We start from the raw sequence: 23,518 nt of genomic DNA on the forward strand, positions 1-23,518 counted from the left end.
CCCCTGGCCTGCCCCGTCTGCAGGTGCCTGGCCCTCCCCAGCAATCCTCCTTTCCCAACCTTGGGAGCTCACTGGTACTTTGGGACTCATTTCTCTCTGGTCTCTGCTTCTTGGTTTCTCCCTTTCTCCGTGGCTCTTCATTCCATAAAGCCTAGAACAGAATCCGTAGCACTAACGGTGGTGGCACGTCATTATGTGGCGCAGAAACGTGCATGGGGATGCAGGAGAGCTCGCTGTGACCTTGTGTGGCCGTGACCGACGCACACAGCTGGAGTCAGCAAAGCTGGGCAGAGCTGATTCATCGTCTTGCCCCCTTCCCGATGCTCTGATACGCCGTATCAGCGTAAAGGAGAGGAATTAATGGGTTAAATAGAAATAATCTGCTAGGCAAAAATAGAACAGGAGGAGACCAACTTGGTAGTGCTAGGAATGTGCTGATACACGAAGGTCAGATAAATTGCGTGTGTGTGTGTAACACAAGTGACGTGTGTCGCCTTTGCTGATGTAAAATACGTCTCTGCACTATGAATACTGCATGTCGGTTCTGCATCAAAATGCTGCTCTGGTGTGAAGAGCCGGTGGCTCGGAGCCTGGCCTGGAGCTGTGTTTTACATCATTCCCCTGGGGAATGAGAGCCTCAGGGAGAGGGAATAGCAGGAGGCAGGGCTGTGGGCTTTGCCCTGCTGTGGGTTTGAATGCATGAATGGAGAAAATACTGCTCTGGTAATAGAAGTTTGTAAATCCACTCCTGGTGATGGCTGAGGGGCCGATTCAAATCCAGGCTGGGGATTAGGGGTGCCTGCTGAGAGCAGTGGAGGAACACACTGGCCAGGCTTCTGAGTTTGCCCTTCCCTGCTGCCTTCCCGCTCCATTTCGGGACCCCAGTGATGGCAGGAGGCAGCTCCACAATGACTTAGATCCACTGGAGGTGGGCCGTGGGTCTTGTTCCTCCCATTCATGTGTTCCTGCCCCTGCCTTGCTGCAGCAGCAGCTCTCACTGGGGTTGGCTGGCTGGAGACGTGGCTCTGGTGGGGTTTTGATAGAACAAGGGGTTTCTTATTTATTTTTCCTTTCTTTTCCCAATCTTGCAGAACCCTCTCACTGTACTGATCCTGCTGCCAGGGCAGGGAGCAGAGCAGGCGCGAGGACGGGGCTGTAACAGGCCAGGCTGGGTCTGGCTATAGTTGCATTTCCATGGGCATGCTCATGCAGCGTTGCTCTCCAGCCCTGCCAGGCCATCATTTGCCTCTTCTTTCTCACCACATCCTGACCTGCAGCCACTCTTGACCAGAAGCTGAGTGTGGTCTAAGCTGCTGAACCAAAGCTCAGGGCTCTGGATCACGGAGCTGCTGGGGCAAGTGTAAGGTCTGGGCAGCAGCAGATCCCAATCCAGGTTTGATCAGTGCTGCAGCTGAACTGAATCATTGGGTAAATGAATGAGAGAAAGAGAAGCTGCTTCTGTGGGAGGGGAAATCAGGCTTTTACAATGCTCATTAAAAGTGAAATTTAAGGATGAAGAAAGGCACTTTGGGTATTTAAACAGATATTATTTCTGGATGTAACTACTGCAAATAAATCCTTCACCTTTCCTGATCCAGAGCTTGCCAACGAGTGGAAGAGCTTATTCACCTACTTAGGAGGATTGTGCTTGGTCGTTCCCATCCAGAAGGACGGGTGGCTTCTTACCTGGGACTGTTTGGTCCCAGCCCATAGCTCAGCAATGGGGTGGTGGGCTCTTGGGGGGCATGCATTTGTAGGTGTCTTCTGCTCAAGTTCAGGCATGCGAGGGACTGGGGGAGCACTGCTGGTTTATGGGATGGATTGGCACTTCAAGTGCACGTGGAGAGCCTGAAGGTAGTGATCTGTGTTGGCTGGAACAGGACCATGCTGGGGTACAAAGAGGTCAGGGTTATGGCCAGTGCTAAGCTGAGGCTAATAACGCCTGCTGGACTGGGTTTGCTTGTTCAGAAGGGTTTGTGCACCATGGTTTCTTGCTTCTCAGGTATCCTTGTGCTTGTGTTTGTCACTGATCTGGGGTATGGGACTTCTGGCAAGGGATGTAGGGACAGGCCAAGGGGAATGGCTTTAACCTGCCTGAGGGGAGACTGAGCTGAGCTCTTGGGCAGAAGCTCTTCCCTGTGAGGGTGCTGAGGCGCTGGCACAGGGTGCCCAGAGAAGCTGTGGCTGCCCCATCCCTGGCAGTGCTCAAGGCCAGGTTGGACACAGGGGCTTGGAGCAAGCTGCTCCAGTGGAAGGGGTCCCTGCCCAAACCATTCTGTGACTGTGATTCTGTAGCAGGCTGTGACCCACTGGTGGATGGCACGTTGATTTTATGCTGCAGTCCATGCCTGCAAAGTGCTTGGGAGCAGCACAGGAGAGCCCTGGAGGTGCCAAGCCAAGGCCCCGGGAGCTTTGGGGTATTCACACGTCCTATGGCACAGGCATCCTGCAACTTGTGTGCTTATGTTGGCTTGGCACTTCAGTGTGCTTGCCCAGAAAAACATAATAGAGCTGCGCTACTGTTCCAGTGTTTCAGGTTCTTGTGCCATTCATCAGACAAGAAACGCCACCAGCAGAGAACTCAAAACAAGTGATTAGGAAGGGCCTGCACTGAGCAAGCCACAGGCAGCCCATCAGCTGGCAGCTCCTCGTGGTGCAGCAGAGACTCTGTGATTAAGTAATGATGTGAACAAGGGGAATGCGAGGGCTGAGACTGCACGTGCCGTGCTGTGAGGACACTGCCAGCCCTGGGCTCTGATCCCTGCCCCCTGCGCTCTCCATCAGATGCAGTTTTGTGTCCCTTACAGCACGGCATTCCCTTAGGAAAGGCGGGATGGTGGCAGGGGCAGATGCATCCCTAAAAGGGTTTTGATGTAGGCCTGCATCCCAGGGCACCCTGCTCACACTTCCCTGCAGGCTTCTGCTGTATGGAAGGTTTCCTAAACCTTTACATACGGGAGAAGTCATTTTCCTTAACAAATAGCTGTCTGCAGGCAGTGTTTCCCACATGGTGGTGGTGTGCTGACTACAAGATAAATTGTTCCAGCAGGTATTTGGACCTGTGTATTAGTAATTCCTTGAAATTAAATGTGAAAGCCTGCAATGGCATGAGTTAATTGAGTTTTACATCCCATTAACTCTCTTGTTTTAGATCTTGCTTTTAGGCAGAGGCAGCTGCCTTCAGGACATCCTAATTTGCACCAAATAAATATTTCATTTGTGCTAATAAAAGAAGGGGCTGTTCTTGAACTGTGCACATCTGCATCAAGTGAGGGTGAATGGGATGTAACGAGTAGAGTTCATGAGGCAGTATTGGTTAGCTTGGCCTTTGCATCACGTGAGGCAGACGCTCCTCTCCCCCCCCCCCCCCTCCAGATGTGATGCAGGCAGGGTGCAGGCATTGGGATGGTGCTGCCTGGCTCCCCAGGGCCAGATCCCTCTCCCTGGGCACAGGAGATGCTTCCACAGAGATTTGACCTGAAATCCATTCCCATCTCCCAGTTCCTATCACTCTTCCACCGCTACGTCATCAGCTCTCTTCTCTCCATGTTATGTTTCTGCCTCCACACTTTCACCTTTCTTTTGATTTCTTTACTGTTTTCCTTCACAGTGGTTGCTCACAGTTATCTCCTGCTTCTCTATTCTGTTTCTTTCCCAGTTCTTTTACTGTCACTTTTCAGTGCTCTAACCTCTCATACGGCTCCTTGAGAAAACCTGCATCTGCACAAAATCATCTCAAAAGCCCCTAGAAGGAATCCAAGGCACCCCAGTGCCCCAGACAAAGCCTGGGAGGTCAGTCCTACACCAGCAGTCTCCAGTGGTGATGGAGATGGCCTCAAGATGAAGGCATCTCTCCAGCTTGCTTAGCTGGGTGGAGAGCTGGAAGGACATGCAGGAGTTCCCTGGGGCTCATCAAGCATGCTGCTTGCTGTTTCCAAGGGTTTGTTGTGTCAAAATAATGTATGATTCCCTTTACCTCCTCCTCCTTCCCCACCTCACCCGAGCCGTGGTCCAGGGCTGCTGTCAGCGTCAGCACCAGCTGCAGGTGAGTGCTGTGCGCGGTGTGGAGCCATCCCCCTGCGAGCTGTTCATCACTTCTCTGTCCTCTCCCCTTGCAGCTGCCCAGCTGGATAACATCGGCTTCAGCATTATCAAGAAGTGCATACACGCTGTCGAGACAAGAGGTAGAGCAGATCACCAGGTGGTCTTGGTCTGGGGGTGGCCTTGCAGCTGTGTGCAGAGGAGCAATTGCTTACCTGCTTCTTCTCATGAGCAAAATGATTCATTACCCCTTGGAGACCCATAGCAGATAAACCCTGTGTGTGCTCAGCATTACCTTTGCTGAGGTGTGCATTCACCCTGCGGCTGCAGTCAGCAGGGGCTGAGCAAACGGCAGGGTAGGGTTAGGAAGGGATGTGCTGGAGGTGCAAAATGAGTGAAGGGACTGAAGCTGGGACTTCGTTTGAGCTCCTTTCACACAATGAAGGCCCCTGTGCTGTTTGTTAAGTGCAGATAGTTTGTGCTGCAGCCATAACTCCCTTGCTGACTGTGGGGTGGTGGAAAAGTGTCCTTAGATCTTTTATTCCTGAGCTAATTGAGGGTAATACTTTTAATCAATACAAGAAAGCCTTGACATCAAACCAGATTTTACCCTCTTCTATAACTTTGTGTGTACTTGGTGAGAGGGTTTAATTATTTTTGCTATTAGGGAAGTCAAAGAAATGAAAGAAACGCTGGTAGCTCTTGTGACATTCTCCTAATAAGCTCTTTGTTTTTCCTAGGGATCAATGAGCAAGGGCTCTACCGAATCGTTGGAGTGAACTCCAGAGTTCAAAAGCTGCTGAGTATATTAATGGGTGAGTATCTTGTGTGTTGTTAAAGGCAAGTAGGTTGTGCTGCTTTGAAGTCTCGCCAGCCGAGAACGGAGGCTCTTGTGGGGTACCTAATTGTGGTGAATGTGCTCTTAGGGCCCCATGCTGTTAGAGGCCGGGAGGTCCCAGGGCACCACTGGCAGGTTGCTAAGGTAGGACTCGTGTAGGACATGGCTTTCAAAGGTCTGGTGCAGTCACTGGTGTTCTGCTCACTTGCGCTATGGATTTTGGCAGCCTTCTCAAATGCAAACTAAAATCCTCAAAGGAATAGCTGAGAGCTTTGGTTTAATTTCATACCCGCCATGTTGTTCCCACAGTACTTCTTAATTATTTTCTCTTGTGTGTTGCATGCTGCCTGTGGCTCTTGCATTCTCCTTGGACCTTTTTATGCCTGTTTTAACACAGTCTTACTCAGACCTTTCAAGCTTGTCTTTCTCTCGTGCCCAAGGCATTGGTCCTGTGGTTCTGGGTGCTCGGGAGGAGAGAAGGTGTTGGGAGCTTGGTGTTGATGCTGTGGGGCTGCTCTAATCGCTGGTCCTGATGTGCAGCCTCGCTGCCTCTGCCCAGCAGCCCTCAGAAACCTCTCCCACTTAATGACAGCATGGCAAGAGGGAGGCTGTGGTGCTTGCTACAGGTGCCTTGTGCTCTGAACCAGCATTCATGTGGGCCTAATCTGAGCACTGAAACGTGCAGGAGCAAACAGGTCTTGGGATTGTCAGTGAGCTGGTCCTGTAGCATGTCTGGGACACCTGCGGCTTCATCTGCAGTGCTTCCTTGTTGGTGGGTTTGGGTTTCCATCGCCCACGGCCATGCAAAGCAAGTTGGGTCATACTTGGTCTGCATTGGAGAATCTGTAGCCTGACTCCTTTGCAATGTGACATCCTTTGCCTTGCTCCCTCCAAACGCCAGCGCTCCTTTCTGTTTCTCCTTGCAGAAAGTTTGAATCTTTGTGTTTCACTTTCAACGTCCTTCCTTCTCCTCTTCCAACTCCCCATTCTCTCCCCTCTGTGAAGCTGTTCACTGAGCAAAGCCCATGGTGGCTGTAGTTGTCAACGTTAACCTATGCAAAATTGATAATGTAGGGATAATGAGGAAGCAGAAGGGTAAGGCTCTAAATCAGGGGCTGACGCAAGGGGACCTCTCTGCGCCGGTTTTGCTCTGGCATTTGGAAAGCTCTCTGCAGTCACAAGAGCTGGTGACTGACTCCTTTATTAGTAGAAGTTTGGCATAGGTTCTGGGGCATGTGAATATGTCCTGCTGGGCGCCCAAGTACCGCAGATAACCAGAGCTGCCTCATGGCACACATGGCGCGTCCTCTGCTTCTGCTTTCCATGCCGCTGTGCATCACCTCGCGAGCGAGCGGAGCAGCAGATCCCTTTTCAACTCGCAAGGGCAGTCGTGGGCTGCGTTGATTCTGGGCCGGGGTGGTGGTGGTGACAGATGGCAGATCTTGCTTGGTTTGTGAGCTCTCTGGAGCTGGGAGGGATTCAAAGCCTTGGACACCATCCAGCATCCATTATCTCCTCGGTGACTGAAGCCTCTCAGCTGTCGACCTCGTGTCTCATAACGCGGTGATATATTGCCGGGGTTCTCTTTGTCCTGGCATGTCTTCATTGGAAGTCCCGTTAGAGGAGAGGGCGTGCGGGTGCTGCTGCGGGTGGGCGCAGGAAGAGGACCCCCTTTGGGGATCTCCCATGCTGTCAGTCACTGGAGTGCTTTGCAAACCCAGGACTCGGTATCTTCCTCTGAATCACAGGCAGTTAAATCCTCTTCAGCAATAGCAGTACTAGGGCTGACTGTGAAGTCAAACAAAATCGTGTCCATTGTCGGTTCCCCTTCTGTTCATGGCTGCCCTCGAGACGCTGAGGTTCTGCTCAATCCCTCCTGTTTGGATCCAATCCCAGTGTTCACATCCAGCCCCCCACCATGTTCGGATCCAACCCTTGTGAACAGAGCAGCCAACTTGTGCTTACAACTTCAGGTTTCCTTTATATTTAGAAATGAATGTGGGCAGCGGTACGGATTCACATACAGTTTAAATGGCAAAGAGCTCGGGTTTCCCGGCTGGTGTCAGTGACACCGCTGGGCTGGCCTCTGGCATGGGGTGTCCCTGTGGGAGGTCGGCACCGCCTGGGCTGACCGCGGAGCAGAGGCTTCCCATGGGCAGCAGCCGGGTCAGGGCTCGGGTTTGGGCAGAGCAGCCTGACTGCCACAGCCAGGGTGCCACGGGGAGGGAGCTCCCCAGGGCTCGTGGAGGCAGAGCAAGCGTCCCTTTACCCTTCACCATCACCAAGCACCATCAAAACGGGGACAACACCCAACAAACAAACTGTAACAGTCAGAGCTCCTGTGGAAGGGTTTATGATGGAGGTGTGTGTGTGCAGGACAGTGATGGTACTGGCGGGTCCAAAACCTGGCACTGAGTGGAGCATTACAGTGTCCGATCTTCTCCTCTTGCTTCTTCCCGATGTTAGGAGAGAGTGGGGCTTCCTATGACCCCGCACTGCTGGGGTGTACTGTGCCCTGTGGCTGGTTTGGAAATATCTTGAGCCACCCAGGTGTGGGTGAGGATTATGGCTGGGTGACAGGATGGTGCCCAGGAGGTTCCCTTGGCCATGGAGGAACTGGTGGGGAATTGAAACCAGGTCTGAGGGCAGCAGCTTTTGCCATCCCCAGGAAGCAGATGAAGAAGTTCCTCAGAAAGGGCTTTGGGCAGTGGCTGCATGAGATAATGGGCTGAGCAGGGTGATGGGCTGTGTGGGATGATGGGCTGAGCAGGGTGATGGGCTGTGTGGGATGATGGGCTGAGCAGGGTGGTGGGCTGTGGGGGATGATGGGCTGAGCAGGGTGATGGGCTGTGTGGGATGATGGGCTGAGCAGGGTGGTGGGCTGTGTGGGATGATGGGCTGAGCAGGGTGATGGGCTGTGTGGGATGGGCTGTGCAGCTGCCTCAGGATCATCCCCTGCATCACACACCAGTGTCTTGCTGTGGTTCCATCATGGCTGGGAGTTTTAGGGGTGTCTGATCAGCCTGGGCTTCCCTGCTGCCCACTGTGCTGCCTTGTCATGGCCAGCCCCATTCCCTGCCCTTGTTGTACCCATCCCATCACCTGGGGTCTGCAGGGATGATTGCATGCAGATGAATGGGGCTGCCATCCCCGCTGCTGCTGCTGCTTCCCTCCAGGAAGAAAACAAACCAGCAAAACTATTTTTTTGGGAATGGGAATAGATTCCTCCCACCCTGAATTTCTATTTTCTATTATCTCTGGTAGACCCTGCCATAAAAAGGCATGTTCTAATTTCTTCTTGGTGTGGATCTGGAATGCTGCAGCTCCCCTTCCTTTCCTCAAATATCCCATGTACAAGGCTGTAAGTGATAACCCCCATTATCACAGCCTGGGGAGAGCCGGGAAATGCTCCTCTGGGACCACGCAGGATGAGTGAAGGGAGCAGGGGGGATGCTGCAGCAGCCAGCAGTGTTGTGGGATGAGCTAAGTGTTTTCTTCAGCCTCAAAGCCTTGGGGAAGTTAATTTTCCGGTTCTTTTCCCCTTGCCCTTTCACTTCAGCTTTTCCGTATTAGCCAAGAGACATCCGATGAGTGATTTGCAGCAATGAGCAACGTCAGGGTTAACACTGCATCTGGCCTGTGGGGGTTTCTGCAAGCCCTGTTTCACGTTTACACCAGATCCTGTGGGAAGGCATCCTTGTGCGGGGCAGAAGGTCGCTGCGGTGTGCTACAGGCACCTCTAGCTGGGCAGACAGATGCTCCATCACTAACCTACAAAGCCAAACCCTTTGCAGACTCATAAATCTGAAGGTCAAGGGGAACTCATGATCTGCTCCGAGCCTTTTCATGCCACCGACCGCAGCGTTTCACCTAGGGCTTCATCAATCTGCCTGTGAAGTCCTGGATGAGCTTGTGGAAGGACATCCAGTCTTGAGCTGTTTGTTCACCTGCAGGGAAGGCCTCGCTAGGAGAAAGGGGCTGGGTTTTTGTGTTATTTTCATTTTGGTTTGTTTTTTCCCTATACCACCTTCATCTTTAATCTCTTTAAAGGAGGTGCAGCAGGAAGTTGCCCTGGCATTGAGGGGAAGGATGGTGTTCATTTGTGTGATTGCAGTGAGGGACATGTGATCCCGGTGTGGATGTACAGTTCTGAGGTGTTTGTTTTCAGGTGCTGCTCTTGATGTTTTTTTGTAATTAAAATAACCCCTTGCCCCAGGGAGAGCCTGACTCCCTCACTGCATTCTTTTAATTAGTTTTAAAATTACACTGTGCTACGTCTTGCTTTAGAATTCAAAAGCTCATTGTACGTGTTGGTGGGAAGACAAATCCCCACCGAGCCGAGTCCGTGGGACCAGATGGTGTTGGCAGCTCTATCTGGCATCAGGCTTGGCCATGGTTGCAGCGAGTGCTCCTCTGCGCCTGCTCCAGCTCTCCAGGGATGTCCCTGTCATTGGAAGGACCCACACAGGTCTCCCAGCATCCCCACAGAGGCTTCATAGTGATTTTGGTGGAAGCAGGATCCCTGTCTCCAGGTCCTGCTCGCCCAGAGCTCAGTGAAGCCAAAGCCTTCAGCTCTGGGGAGGTTGAGAGGCCATGGAACCCCAGCCTGGTTTGTGTTGGAAGGGACCTCAAAGTTCCTCCAGCTCCAACCCCTGCCACGGGCAGGGACCCCTTCCACTGGAGCAGCTTGCTCCAAGCCCCTGTGTCCAGCCTGTCCTTGAGCACTGCCAGGGATGGGGCAGCCACAGCTTCTCTGGGCACCCTGTGCCAGCGCCTCAGCACCCTCCCAGGGAAGGGCTTCTGCCTGAGAGCTCATCTCAGTCTCCCCTGTGGCAGGTTAAAGCCATTCCCCTTGGCCTGTCCCTACAGGCCCTTGTCCAAAGCCCCTCTCCAGGTTTCCTGCAGCCCCTTCAGGCACTGGAGCTGCTCTCAGGTCTCCCCTTCAGGAGCCTTCTCTTCTCCAGCTGAACCAGCCCAGCTCTCTCAGCCTGTTTGCCAGGACCGAGTTAGCAAAGAGCATTCAGGAAGCGGCATCCAAGCAGGAGGGAAACGACTTTCTCCTGCATTTACTTCTCCCTTCTCATCAGCCGTGGCTGCTTCTGCCATGGAGCAGCCTCCGTCTTTAGTCCTGGCAGCTGGTTCCTTGGTGCTGCCGTGAGGTATCCATGGCCGGGCCACTTAGCCCTGATCTCCTGGTGGCTTTTGACATGCCCGGCTGTGGTTGTCGGGGAGGAGTCAGAAATGAACTCCATCCACATCCGTGTCTGCGAGGCGGGTGCGCAGGCAGTGGTGCTCACCCAGGAGCACCCCGGGGTGATGGGGTCCTGGCATGGGTGGAGGTGCTGGAGGAGGGAGCGATCGCCCCTTCGCAAGGGCTCTTATCAACGCATTGGGGTGTTCTCACAGGAATCCATAAAACTGGCAGCGCGTTGATCCCTCTGTGCAGCCCTGTGCAGCCCTGACCGGGGCGGGTGCTGTGCAGGAGGCAGGGGAGCAGGAAGCTGCAGGTTCCATGAGTGTGGTTTGGTTCAGATCCGCTGTGGGAAGGAGCTGGCTGCTGCTCTGGAGCCGCCTGTTTCCATGGTCCACAACAGCTGCGTGGGTTTGTGATGTCTTTAAAGGAGTTCTTCAGAAGATAGGAGGGGAAAAACTGTGGAAGGGAAGGGAAGGGAAAGGAAGGCCCCGGAGGAGATGAAGAGGAGAATGCTGCAGTGCTCAGCAATGAACCAGGCACTGCCCCCAGACACTGACACTGCAGCGCTGAGAGCCGGTGGGACGGCAGCTTCCCAGGATGGCTCCAGGGGCTCTTCCCTACCTTGGCCAGGAGAAAAAGCCACCTCCTGCCCCCCTGCACACCCATGGCCTGCCCGACACCCCCAGTGCCACCATTGCTGCCTCTCACATTGGTTCAGTGGGGTGATGCCTTGCAGCCTGCCCAGGGCTGGGATTTCCTGCTCAGCCCTGGGGGTGTCTGTGTTTGATGGGTCTGTGTTGTGTTTGTGCCCTGCTCTGTCACCGCTGTCACTGAGCCACCGTCTCCTGTGCCGTGTGTCACGCTTTGGTTACACTGCTGATCTCACTGCTCGTGCTTCGTGTTTTCCCTTTCTTTCCCTCATCCCGTGCGAGTGAGTGTGGCCCATCTCATGTAATGCTTCCCTGCACAAGTGTCTGGATCAGCTTGTGCTCACTGGGCTGGGGAATAGCAAATAAAATGGGACGTTGTGGTCTTCCTGCACCGCTGAGCTGGTGAGAGCTGGAATTAGATTCACTGTGCTTCACTTTTTTCTGTTTTCTCTTCTTCCTTAGATCCCAAAACAGCCTCTGAAACAGAAACTGAGATCTGTGCAGAGTGGGAGATAAAGACCATTACCAGCGCTCTGAAAACTTACCTGAGGTAAGGCAGGAAAGCCTCAGCTTCGTGAGGAGTCGGTGATGGTTTGGGGCGTTACTGCCTGTTACTATAGATCCTTTGCAATAGCACTTCAGTAGTACCAAAGGAGAAACTGCTCTGAGAGGATTGGTTCTGGCTTTTCCCTTGACCCTCCAGCATGGTTGAGGAGGATCTGGGGAGCACGGTCAGCTCTCTGATGGATGCATGTGGTACAAATATGGTCCTAAAAGCCCATTCTTGTGTCCCCTGCCTTGATTGCAGTTTTTGCCTAAGCTTTTCCTGATGGGCTTCTGCCTCATGAGCCTGGAGCAGGCGGTGAGTGCAGGGATCCTCTAAGGGCTGTGGCTGTAGTGCTGCTCAGAGTGGGGTGCTGAGCTCTGCTGTACTAATAATTCCTGTAGGCAAGTCAATGCCATTATCACTGTGGGTTATCTTCCCAAAGGATTAGTTTGTTGGCATCTCATTATCCACAACAGGCTTCTACCTGTCACGGCTGCAGCTTTGTGTTTTCTGACACTGTTCTGTGCACTGGGTTTTATTTGAGAGAGAGTGCGCAGGAGAGAGGCTAAATCCAATTAGGGTGATGAGGATAATTAGCTTGGTGGATCTCAGCCTAGGAAATCACTGCATCGCTTTTCATGATTGGCAGCCTTTGCTCTGGAGCTTGAACTGTGCAAAGCCCTGAGGAATGCCAGCAGCACTGAGATGTCCCGTTGAAGGGATGTGGAAGTGGGAGGGCAGAATGGGGAGCCGAGTGGGAACAGGGACTGGTAAAGTTTTGTCATGAGGCCTGTTTCTCTTTCTAATTTGTTTTTAAACGGATTTGGAACGCATGGGCTCACGAATGCCCTGAACCTCTGTGGTACTGAAGGAATGCTGAAGTTAGAAATGGATTCAGTGCAGTGCGGGAAAGGGAGGCAGAATAAATCAAAGGTGCTTCAATTGATCTTATTCCTTCTGATGGGGGGAATTAATTAGAGTTGCTGTTGCTTAATTCTGCACTTTTGAAGACGGCGAGGGCAAAGCTCCATTTCTGTGGATTGTGTTACTCAGATGTGTTGTGTGTGCGTTACCTTTTTATCTTCCAGAATGCTTCCAGGGCCGCTCATGATGTACCAGTTTCAAAGGAGCTTCATCAAAGCAGCAAGTGAGTTTGTTGTTGGCGGCACCGGTCTGAAAGAGGAGCCTAATTTGCACGTAACTGAGCATAACCCCTGCCCTGCTGCTTCCCCACTGACCTCCTGCTCCTTCAGTCCCGGAAAGCAGAATGAGAACGGAGAGACAAGGGGCATGGTGTTGTTTGGGACTGAACCAGATGAAGAGGAAGCGCAGGTGGTGCTGGGGAGCGGGGAGCTGGCTGGTGCCTGCAGCTCTGCCTTGCTTTGACCGTCATGTTCCCAAGGGAAGGAGGCTGTTGTTCAAACACCGCCTCCGGGGATCTGATGCGGTTGGTTGTGGTGCTTGTGTCTGTGCTGCCTTCCTTTGCCTGCCCTGGACATGGTGCTCTGTGTGAGAGCAGGTAACTGTTGGCACACACAGCAGCCTGTGTGCATGGCTGGAGCCAGGGGGCAGGAGGGCTCACTTGCTCCATGGCCACATCAGTGTTTGGCCTTGAACGGCTCCTACATAGGCTGTTGGAACACATCTGCCGGCACTGGTGGATCCAACCAGCACCAGATGCTGCAGCATCATGAGGCTCAGTGCTGGGCATCCTGATGGTGCTTGGGAGCACATTGAATGGGAATGTGCTGATGTTGGTTACAGCCAAGCCCCTTCTCTGATCACAGCTGGCTTTTCACATGGCTGGCTGCTCTCACCTCACTGTTTCCTTTTGGGAACAACCAGTTGGGGTTGGTGGAAAGGAAGAGTGCTTGGTGGAGCAGGTCCCCAGGACAACTGTTGGTGTTAGTGTTGGGTCCTGCATGCCTCTTCGCATCATAACCCCCCTAATGCAGATATAAATCATCTCCTATTTCCAATGCAGAACTGGAGAATCAGGAGTCAAGGGTGTCAGAAATCCACAGCCTTGTCCATCGGCTCCCGGAGAAAAACAGGCAGATGCTGCACTTGCTCATGAACCACTTGGCAAAGTACGTTTATGACTGATCTGTTTTTCTGTCCTTTTTCCACTTCCTCTGAAAGTGAATAGTGGCAGAAAAGTTTCGTTGTGTGTGTGTGGTGTTGAGTCATATCTGGTTGGCGAGGACCTGGAAACCTGCGTGTGAGTGGAACGAGGGCTGCGGGACGGAGCGGTGCAGGGGATGGTCCCGCTGAGCCCCAGCCTGCAGTGGCAGGAGGGGTCACCACGTTCCTGGGAATATAATGATGCTCTAATGGTGTGGTGATGGGTCTGGCGGTCCAGGAGGCAGAGCGGAGGTTAGGCTCCTCCCTGGCTTTCACATCAAGCTTAGTGTTAAGGACTAGGAGGTGTTTCTTTGCTACAATTGCGTATTTGCTGCCTTTATGCGACCTGATGAATCAATCCAAGGTAACCTTGAAACTTTCCGAGGGCACCGGAATTGAATGATTTTTTTTTTGCTTTCAGTGATAGAGCTGACCTGTAATTTCCTGTCTTCATCCTGCTCCTGCAGGTTGCCATGGAAACCTTTGATTAGTGTTTTAAAAGTGGAAGCATCATCAGGTGTTTGCGCCAGGCTCAAGGCTGCCGGGTCGTACCTGCCCTTGTGTTCCCACCAGCGCCACAGGAGCGGGAGGGATGGGGCAGGAATCTGGGAATGAGTTAATGGGAGTAACCGGTTAGAAGAAGGCTTGGGAGAACCTGAAGTTATCTGTCCAAGAGGAAAAATAACAAATGCTACTTGAAATAGGATTAAAAATGACTCCAGATGCTTTCTTTTGACATGGGTTTGTATCTGTTCCATGGGCTCTCCGGCAAGGCTGTTAAAAGCCCAAGAGCTGGTTTAGATCTCAGTTTCAAAACCTGCTTTATTTACAGGCTCAAGCCAAGGGCCAGCCGGTTCCAGGTACTCCCATCAGCCAAATCTGTGTGAGGAATCTCGTAACTGCTGAAGTGTTTTTTATGTAAAAGAAAACCTGGTGGTGTTTGAGTGAGAGATGTGGAGAGGGGAGGCAGATAATGCAATGGGTCTCATGCTGCTTTAGTGGGCAAGGAACTAAACCAAAACACAAACAATGAGTGAGTAGGAAGAGAAACAGCTCATAGTGGTTATTTAATGGGAAAAAAATACCTCAGAGAAAGGCAGGAAGCTGAGGAGCGAGAGCCTGCTCCATGGAGCTACCGCCCTGCAGCAGCTCCCCTGGTCCCAGTGCTGTTCCTGGGGGATCCTGGCCTGTGTAGGGAAGGGGGATGCTCTGACATGGGGGGACCAGCTGGGGTTCAGTGCTGCCCATCCCTGGTGAGGGGAGCCAAGAGCAGGGCATCCATGGCTAACACTGGCAAAGCCAAAGGGCTCCTTTCCAAGCTGGGCTGCACTCATCTGATTCTGCCCTTTTTCTTACTTAAAGTAATGTATGAATAATCAAGATCTGCATTTTGATCGCAAGAGCTGAAAAAGCATTTCTCACAGTATTGCTGTGAAGCTCTCTTATGCTAAAAGCAGAACTCCTGTATCAGTCACATAGAGTCCATCCTGTGTCATCCTGCATCTGTTTTTTTGGTGTGTATGCTCGCTGTTGCCCACTAGAAAGGGACTTGGGGCTCCTCATGTGGCATGGGGCTGTGGTTAATAGCAGTACAAACCCCTGCTATCACAACTGATAGGTTCAGAAATGGCAATTATTAGCACAAATGAAATAGCAGATGGGAGAAGTGCCTGTGAGGTGGTTGAGCAGTACCCTTCCCACTGCACAGCAGGGAGGTGCTATGGGTCCTGCTCTGGCTCTAGGGGGAAGAAGAGCTGGAGGGATGGAGGACAGGTCCCGGGGACAGACACAGGCAGGATGTGAATAGACAATGAAGTTGATTTCTGTCTCTTACTGCATCTCTGAGCCTGTTTGTGCTGCCTCCTGTCTCCTGTTCATGTGTGCAGGCAATCACCTGCTGTGTAATACAGAATGTGAGCAATTCCTGCTCCCTCCTTGGGAACGTGATGCTGCAAATGCCCCCTGCTCTGCAGACCCTGGTTCCAGTGAAGCTTGCTGTTATGATGTTACTCTCTGACCCATGAGTAGGTGCAACCTTTAATTTTCCTTCCTGGTACATGCTCACTCTGTCAGGATGCTTGCGATAAGCGCAGCTGTGATTTGCTGTTCCTGAAAGAGAGGAGAGCTCTTTGTTCTGATCCTTGTCCAAGGGGATCTCTGCAGGGAAGCCTGAATACCCGCAGTCCTCCCCGTCCCAGTGAACCCCATGCCTGCATCCACTGGTCGTGCCAACAGGCTGCTGGAGCCAGTGAGGCTCTGGATGATCTTAAAACCCACCTGGTTTCTCTTGTCTTGGGGCAGAATAGTCCGTGTCTTTCAAAGGACGGAAGGACAAGCACAGGATGTCTCTTCTCCTGTTTCTTGTAGCTGTTTTAATTATCAGCATCACTACTGCTTAGTCAGTCTATTAATCCGTGGAGCTTTCGGTGATTGCAGGGATGGTTGATGAGTGTTCCTCATTCCCTGCTTTAAGGAGGAGAAACACCCTTTTTACAAAGGTACATGAAGAACTGGTGCCAGGGGAGGTGGTAAGTGCCCTGGGACACTGCTGGCTCCCTGCTCTCCCAGCATCATTTCCTAGTGGTTTATGCCCACCTTTTCCTGTGCCCATTGGGGCAACAGCCTTGAGCTTTCTGTGGTGCAGATCTCCTCACGCCATCCTCAGGGTTTGCTTCCTCTTTATCCTGGGATGTTTTCCTTATCCCCACTGTCCTTAGCTGGGAAATGAGGAAATCAGCACTACCTGGGTGCTGCAGAGCGCCCTGGGTGCAGCCTGTCCTGCAGCAGCCACTGAGCAGCACGCTCCTTGCATGCTTTGGTGCTGTTTTCCTGCAGATATCCCCTTTTGGCCAGCACCTATCTCCCAGAACGGCTGCACTGCTGTTTCCAGTGCTCTTTTATCAACCCCATGTGCCAGCTCTGGTTAAACTATTATTTTTTTTCCCTGCCAAATAACTTGAAACAGAGCAGAGGCACACTGTCTTCTCCTTCGGTTTTAATGTACTTTCTCACCAAGGAGTGAGTGCTTTGGAGAGCAGAGCAGGAGGAGCTCAATCTGATGGTGCTTCAGGCATTGAGGAATTACTTGATTTTGCATGGGCACACTTTGACAGCTGAGCCTTGCTTTGTTCTCTGGCAGCGAGATCGAGGTTCTCCAGTACAGATGGTGCTGTGCTTCTGCACCCTTCAGTGGGGCTCCTGAGATCCTCCTGCAGCTCTGCATCATTCCATGCATCGCTGCTGCTCCGTGCATCTCCTGGCCCAAGGAGCAGGGCCTGCAGGTCCACTCCTCTCCTGGCAAAAGGTCAGAACCCCAAAGGACGCTGCAGAAGAAACATGTACATGTGTTTAGCAGCATTATCTTCAATCACTCAGCACTGTGGGCTGGCCAGCAGGGACCGGTTCCCTTTGCTTTTGCTGCGGTGGTGTTTTCTAGTTTACATGTTTTAACCAACATGACAGTGATTGCTATCTTGAGCACAAAGTGTTTTGCACTTATCAGCGTGGATGGTTTCCATGGGCTCCGTGGGGTGGCTGTGATCAGCCACAGCCTGGGCATCCATTGGAACCCACCCTCTGTGACAGCCCATTAGTGAGATGGGACAGGAGCAAGGGGCCTTTGGGAGGGGCTCTGCTCTCTTGAACCGGGGGGCACTGGCAAAGGAGAACGGGATAAGAACTCTTCCAGGTCTGCCTACAAGAAGAAGACGGTGCTTGTTTTCCTTATGGAGCAATCCCAGCCCTGGCAGCGCCGTGCCCTGCTCCCGGGCTGCTCTGTGCAGATCCCATGGGAGCCAGGTCCCATCCCCAGTGCTCACCATGGTGAGTTCTGTGCCAGCAGCCTCGGGAAACCCACTGAAGCTCCTGTGCAGGACCGGGGGCTGTGGCGTGCCCAGAAACAGGCTTTTCCTTGGGCTGTTTTCCCTGTTTCCCCCCGAAGGTGCAGCCGGCGAGGAGGCTGACACCTCTTGGCACAGCAGGTCTGATTTCATCCCCGTGGCAGCTGTTTATGCTGCTGTCTGGTAACTATTCATTGCTTGATTTATGTATTACTTCCAGTAAGTCACTCTTGTCCAGGACGTTCTGGAAATTTCCACCAGCCGCTGAGGCCTCCGCGATGCGCTGCTCTCATATGCTCCTCACCTGATTTGGCTGCCAGGAGCAAATAGTGACTGAGCTCTCTGACCCTGTGTGGCCAGGCCCGGCAGCCATCCATTCCTTTTCCCAGTGCCTCTTTCTGATCCCTCTGGATCGTGGCACTGCTGGGTTCCAGGGGAAGCCCTGGGAATTCAAGTGACCCAAGGGATCGGGGTGCTCCCTTGGGCAGCAAAAGCAATGTCGCATGAAAAGTGACTCCCGCAGGCACACTGTGCCTTGCAGGAGCTGGGAGGATCCTGCCTGGGCTTGTTTGTCCCGGGTCAGGCTCATGCTGTGGTTCTTTATCCCGATCTTGCCTTTTTTCCCCCCCTTTTCTCCTCCTGTTTTGTTTCTCTGCTTTGTGTCTTGGGTTGGAGCATCAGGTTTTAGGTGATGCTAAGGAGAGCTGAGATAGGTGCAGCTTGGTGAGCACCATACCGGAGCCAGTCCCATGGCTTGGGACAAGGCTCTGTAGGGACAGGCCAAGGGGAATGGCTTTAACCTGCCCGAGGGGAGACTGAGATGAGCTCTTAGGCAGAAGCTCTTCCCTGTGAGGGTGCTGAGGCGCTGGCACAGGGTGCCCAGAGAAGCTGTGGCTGCCCCATCCCTGGCAGTGCTCAAGGCCAGGTTGGACACAGGGGCTTGGAGCAAGCTGCTCCAGTGGAAGGGGTCCCTGCCCGTGGCAGGGGTTGGAGCTGGAGGAGTTTAAGGTTCCTTCAACCCAAACCAGGCTGGGATCTCTCAGCCTCTCCAGAGCTGAAGGCTTTGGCAGCACGGAGCTGTGGGTGAGCAGGACCTGGCAACAATGATCCTTCTGGTTTTGTTTTTAATACGAGATTCTGTGGAATTTACCAAGAAAAAAACCCCAAGCCTGTAGGTGTTCGCTGTGTTTCTTGTGCTTGGCTTCCTGTAATGTGCAAATTAGCAAAAGGCTTTGTTCTGCTTCTGCAAAGGAGCTTTTAACCTCCTCAACCTGGATTGTCCATACAGGAGCTGTTTGGTAGCTTTTTCTTCTGCCCTTCTCCAAAAGATCCCTCTATTTCCTGCTGGTGCCCCAGTTCTCAGCCGGGGAGGAGCGCGCTGCAGAGGCTGCAGCATCTCTTAGCGGGTTCTTTGCTTGTATCTCCATCACGCATCAGAGTCATCTCTGTAGATATGATAATGGTGTCTTAAATTAGACCAAAGCTTACATCACCAGCGCTGGCAAGGTCCCTCAGTAGCATGTAATGCGGCATATGCTGGGTCTGCTGTGCAGTTCCTGTGGCTGAGCATCCCTGCCGGGATCTTCGGGAGAAGCACCAGGCATCTTGCGTTACTCAAGCGTGAATTCTTATGGGCTTGCGTTTGAGCTCAGTGTTGTTGGATGAGGTTGTTGATGGCACACAGTTATCTGGGTTCTTTTTAATTGTTTATCACAGTGAAACGGAGGCTGTGTACAGAAACAGATTGAGTCTAGAGACAGCAAAAGATTTCCAATAAATGGCTGGCATCGCTCCTGGTTGCGTCTCCTCGGTCCCTGCAGACAGTGGGACTTGGGCATTTTAATGAGAGCTTCCCCAGGTTGCCCTTTACACTGAGCAGACCCAGTGCTAAATTCAATTCTATAGATTTGAGTCAAATGTTTCTTTAGCACAAGAGAGGGAAATAAAAGTCATCAGTGCTAAGATGTCTTTGAGCTGCAGTTCTTCCCTGGGATGAGTTTTTCTTCCCTGTGAGGGTGCTGAGGCGCTGGCCCACGGCACCCAGAGAAGCTGTGGCTGCCAGTTCAGGGCTGCAGTCGCTGGGATGGCGATTTGATGGTCATCTGCTGCCACGAGATATAGGAAGGGCACCGTGGGGTGAGTGGGTGCAATAAAACATGGGGGATGTTTTTCTAATCATTGAGCAAAACCTTGTTCCGTTGGCAAGGACGGGACAAGCGTTTTACTTGCTGCGTTAAACAGGACTTCAGTTTGTTCTGCAAAGCCGCCTGTTTCTGTATTCTGTTTCTTTCCAACGGCATTCATTTAGGAATTCAGCACTGACTTTGTGTTTGTGAAGCAAATGTTCTCCAAAATACCTCTAAAGGGAAGGAGAAAGGACAAAACCTGCTTGGTTACCCTTCCCCATGGCCGATGATGCTCCTCTATGACTGTGCAGGTGCACACCAGGGAAACTTCTGCTCCTTCCCCTGCGACCTGGCTCTCGGCTCTGCATAGTTTCCCGTGCCTCCCTGCAGGGCCAGCGGGAGCTGCACTTGCTGAAGCCGGTGCCGGTTCGTGCTGGGAGGCTTTCTGGAAGCCCCTTTGCTTTGGCTGGTTTCCACCTCCCAGGTGAGGCTTCGGCACGTCGCTTACGACTGCGGCAGATCTGCCTTGGGGCTTCTTGCTCTTCCAGGCTGTTTGCACCCGATGGCTGTGTAGGTTTCCTTACTGCAATGTGAAAGCATTGGGGACTTCAGGTTTCAGAGGAAAACCTGGGTGCCTTGCTGGGTTTACTGGGGCTGATGCTGCTCATGCACAGGGTGGCTCTTGAGGGGCTGCAGGCACAGCCTGGAGCCAGCCAAACCCCCCCTCTGCAGCACAAGCTGCCTCCATGGCTGTGGCTAATGGGTAAAAGAATTGTTATTGTAAAGAGGAAAGATCTATTTGAGGGCAGCAGGCTGAAGTTGTAGCTGAGTGCTGGGCTTGCACACAGAGAGCTAAAACTAAGGGAAGATGTGCAAGGCTCTGGCAGGGGTATGGGGATTGTGTTCACCGTGTGTTACCTCTCGGTTGCATGTGGTGATGTGAGGTTTGCTGGTGGGGCTCTGGGAAGGGTGGCAGAGTTTCTGCGGTGCTCAGCATGACATCCCATGGGCTGCATGAAGGATGCTGGTCTTTAACAGGGTGTTACTGCTGCAGGGTGGCAGCGGCACAGGGGACAGCATGTGCAGCCCTGGCAGCTCCAGCTCCATCCCTGAGGACGCTTCGGGGCAAAGTCCCCTTTTCTGGCAGTGTTTCTGCAGGTGGGGACTGGGTGGCATCGTGGTCATGCCTGATGGGGAACGTGCCACCCTTGTGCTGAGGGCTGGGGAGCAGGTTCAGGACCCCCCTGTCAACTTATCCCCCTGAGATGTCTCACCAAGCTCAGCTTATCTGCAGCCAGAGTGGGTGGCTTTGGGAGTTGTGGTGACTTGATCTGGAAAGCCTGAAGCAGAGGCGCACTGCAGCCCCAGACGTGTTCTCCTTGCACGTCACAGCATGTCTGGATTTCACAGGGATCGGGATTTGTGGATACCGAGCTGCACGCTTGGCCTCTGCATCTGTTCAGCGCGATGCGAGCACTTTCCCTTGGTTTTTTTTAACTTGGGAGTGAACCCAAGCATCCAGCTGTGGCCAGATTCACCCGGGAGGAAGAGGGAGGCTTATTGGAGCCAGTCAAGCCGCCCAGCACCACTGCAGCACATGCTTCACCCCGGCTGAACGCCCCTTGAGTTGTCAGTGCTGCACCTGGAGGTTTTGTCAGCTGCGTTTGCCCTTGTCTTTGCTGGGAGGTTCTGCGTGTCCCTGGTGGTCTGTCCTCCTTTTGGATCTCCTGGCCTTCATCTGCATTCCTCCGCACTTGGCTCTCCTTGCTGGAGCGGCGGTGCTGTGGAAGTTGTGATGCTGGGAGTCTCCGCAGCCTGCAAAGGGCTGTGTATGGTGGGGTTTGTCCCATGCTCCCGTCCCTGCTCCTGTGTGCAGGGAATGCGCAGTGACCACATGGCAGGCAAGCGAGCCCCATGGTGCTTTCTGAGATGCCACCGTGCCACTGTGAGCGATGGGTGGCATCGGGGTGTACGGGGGCACTTGGTGAGGATTTTCTGTTTCCAGTCTCCTCTGGGCACTGCAGGGCAGGAGATGTGGGTTGTTTTTTTTTTAAAATCTCCTTTTATTAACTTGAAATATTTTCATTATTATTGTTATTGGTCTTGTCAACACAAGGAGGACGTGGAGCTGTTGGAGTGAGTCCAGAGGAGGCCACAGAGATGCTGCAAGGGCTGGAGCAGCTCTGCTCTGGAGCCAGGCTGGGAGAGCTGGGCTGGGGCAGCTGGAGAAGAGAAGGCTCCTGAAGGGGAGACCTGAGAGCAGCTCCAGTGCCTGAAGGGGCTGCAGGAAAGCTGGAGAGGGGCTTGGGACAAGGGATGTAGGGACAGGCCAAGGGGAATGGCTTTAACCTGCCCGAGGGGAGACTGAGCTGAGCTCTTAGGCAGAAACTCTTCCCTGTGAGGGTGCTGAGGCGCTGGCACAGGGTGCCCAGAGAAGCTCTTCTGTTCCTGATGCGGAGCCATGGGAGCTGCTGGTACGGCGGCCAGCCCGGCCCTCGCCCCGCTGTCTACCTCTGCACTCATCAGCTGCAGCCCAATTAAGCTCATTAGTGCGCAGGGATGACTTGAACGCACCCAGGAACATTTCCCAGAACTCATTAGGTTTTATCCGACAAATAGCAGCAATGGTGAGCGCCGCTGGCGGCCGGCGCTGTGTGCCTGCCGCGTGAAACGGCTGGAACTGGGAGAACTGGGGGCAGGACACTGGCTGCAGGGTTTTACTGGAGGGAAGCCCAGCAGCCTTGCTGAGCCTCCCCCTGCACAAGGAGTGAACGTCCTGCAGCCGCGATGCTCTTTGTGAGCGCTCGGTAGGGGTTGGAACTGGCTGAGCTTTAAGGTCCCTTCCAGCCAGACCCAGTCTGGGATTTGTTCTGTGATTCCCACCGTTGAGTGGATGGAGGATCCGCAGGTGCCTCTGTCACCCCGCGTGCTGTGTCCTGCTCTTTACCTTCATTCGTGTCTGGGATCAAGTGCAAGCCTTTCATTTGCAAGAAGCTCCACAGAGCAGCCTCCATAATTTTGGGGGTTGTTGTCTCTCTGCATGATTGTCTTTCCACTTTAAATAGAAGCTCTAAAGGTGGTGGCAGACATGAAATGTATTTTTACCCATAGCAGAACGAATTAGCCGCATTATTTGCTGTCCTATCAATTTCGCTAGGCCAGCCGTAACAAGCACTTTGTTTTCAAAGGTTTGTCCCAGGCATGGAAATAGAAACACTTGAGACTTTATCTTTGTTCCCTTTCAGATGTTTGTTTGTTTTCCCTGAATCAGGGAAGACATTTGAACTAATGGCAGCACTCCTTGGCTGAGGCTTATGTATGTGTATTTTATATAGGTATAATACATACACAAAGTAATGCCAGATGGAGAGGAGCTTTGGATGAGGGCCTGTAGGGACAGGCCAAGGGGAATGGCTTTAACCTGCCACAGGGGAGACTGAGCTGAGCTCTTAGGCAGAAGCTCTTCCCTGTGAGGGTGCTGAGGCGCTGGCACAGGGTGCCCAGAGAAGCTGTGGCTGCCCCATCCCTGGCAGTGCTCAAGGCCAGGTTGGACACAGGGCATTGGAGCAAGCTGCTCTAGTGGAAGGGGTCCCTGCCGGTGGCAGGGGTTGGAGCTGGAGGAGCTTTGAGGTCCCTTCCAACCCAACCAGTCTGTGGTTCTAATATTAACACCGATCAAATAAGGAGGCAGTGCAGGGCTTCCCCCGCCTGCAGCACCCATCCGGCTCCGCTGCATTTCTCCTCTGTTACAGGGTGCTGATTGCAAGCCCGTGCAGCAGAGAAATATTTACTGTTCCTGTCTGCTTCCCTGCACTGAGGCCTGACTACCAATTACTCTGTATTAAATTATGTTTGGCCGTCCTGGTGATTATACAGTATCCAAGCAACCCAGGTGTAATCTGATTTAACACACAACATGGATTTACCCTGCTCCTGTTCTCCTTTGTTTTTGTGACAGTGAATGTACAGTGAGCAGTGTCTGCCCATGGACCCCCCCAGGACACAACCTGCCTCGGAGCTGGCATCCTCCTTTTGGCTGGGGGCTTGCAGAAGCCAAGGTGCTTCTTGGGTTTGCACCAAGTGGGTCAGGTCTTTGGACAAATCCCTGTGCAGGGCTGCTCATTGGTGATGCTCTGCAGGGTGTGGATATTCCTTCCAT

The 23,518-nt window shown here is 52.9% G+C and overlaps 1 protein-coding gene across 4 annotated transcripts in view; it reads left to right on the plus strand.

Annotated features, from left to right (window-relative positions):
• Positions 1–23,518, plus strand: part of ARHGAP26 (Rho GTPase activating protein 26) — a 116,542-nt gene that overhangs the window by 54,148 nt on the left and 38,876 nt on the right. For all 4 annotated transcript variants that reach the window (XM_062638181.1, XM_062638182.1, XM_062638183.1 and 1 more), the window contains 5 exons: positions 4,119–4,184; positions 4,782–4,856; positions 11,186–11,273; positions 12,359–12,417; positions 13,255–13,360. In XM_062638181.1, the coding sequence (XP_062494165.1) occupies positions 4,119–4,184; positions 4,782–4,856; positions 11,186–11,273; positions 12,359–12,417; positions 13,255–13,360 (394 nt within the window). The remainder of the gene's footprint in view (positions 1–4,118; positions 4,185–4,781; positions 4,857–11,185; positions 11,274–12,358; positions 12,418–13,254; positions 13,361–23,518) is intronic.

This window comes from Pezoporus occidentalis, unplaced genomic scaffold, assembly GCF_034315485.1.
Source record: "Pezoporus occidentalis ecotype Australia unplaced genomic scaffold, CSIRO_AGI_Poc_V1 ctg55, whole genome shotgun sequence".
NCBI lineage: Eukaryota > Metazoa > Chordata > Aves > Psittaciformes > Psittacidae > Pezoporus > Pezoporus occidentalis.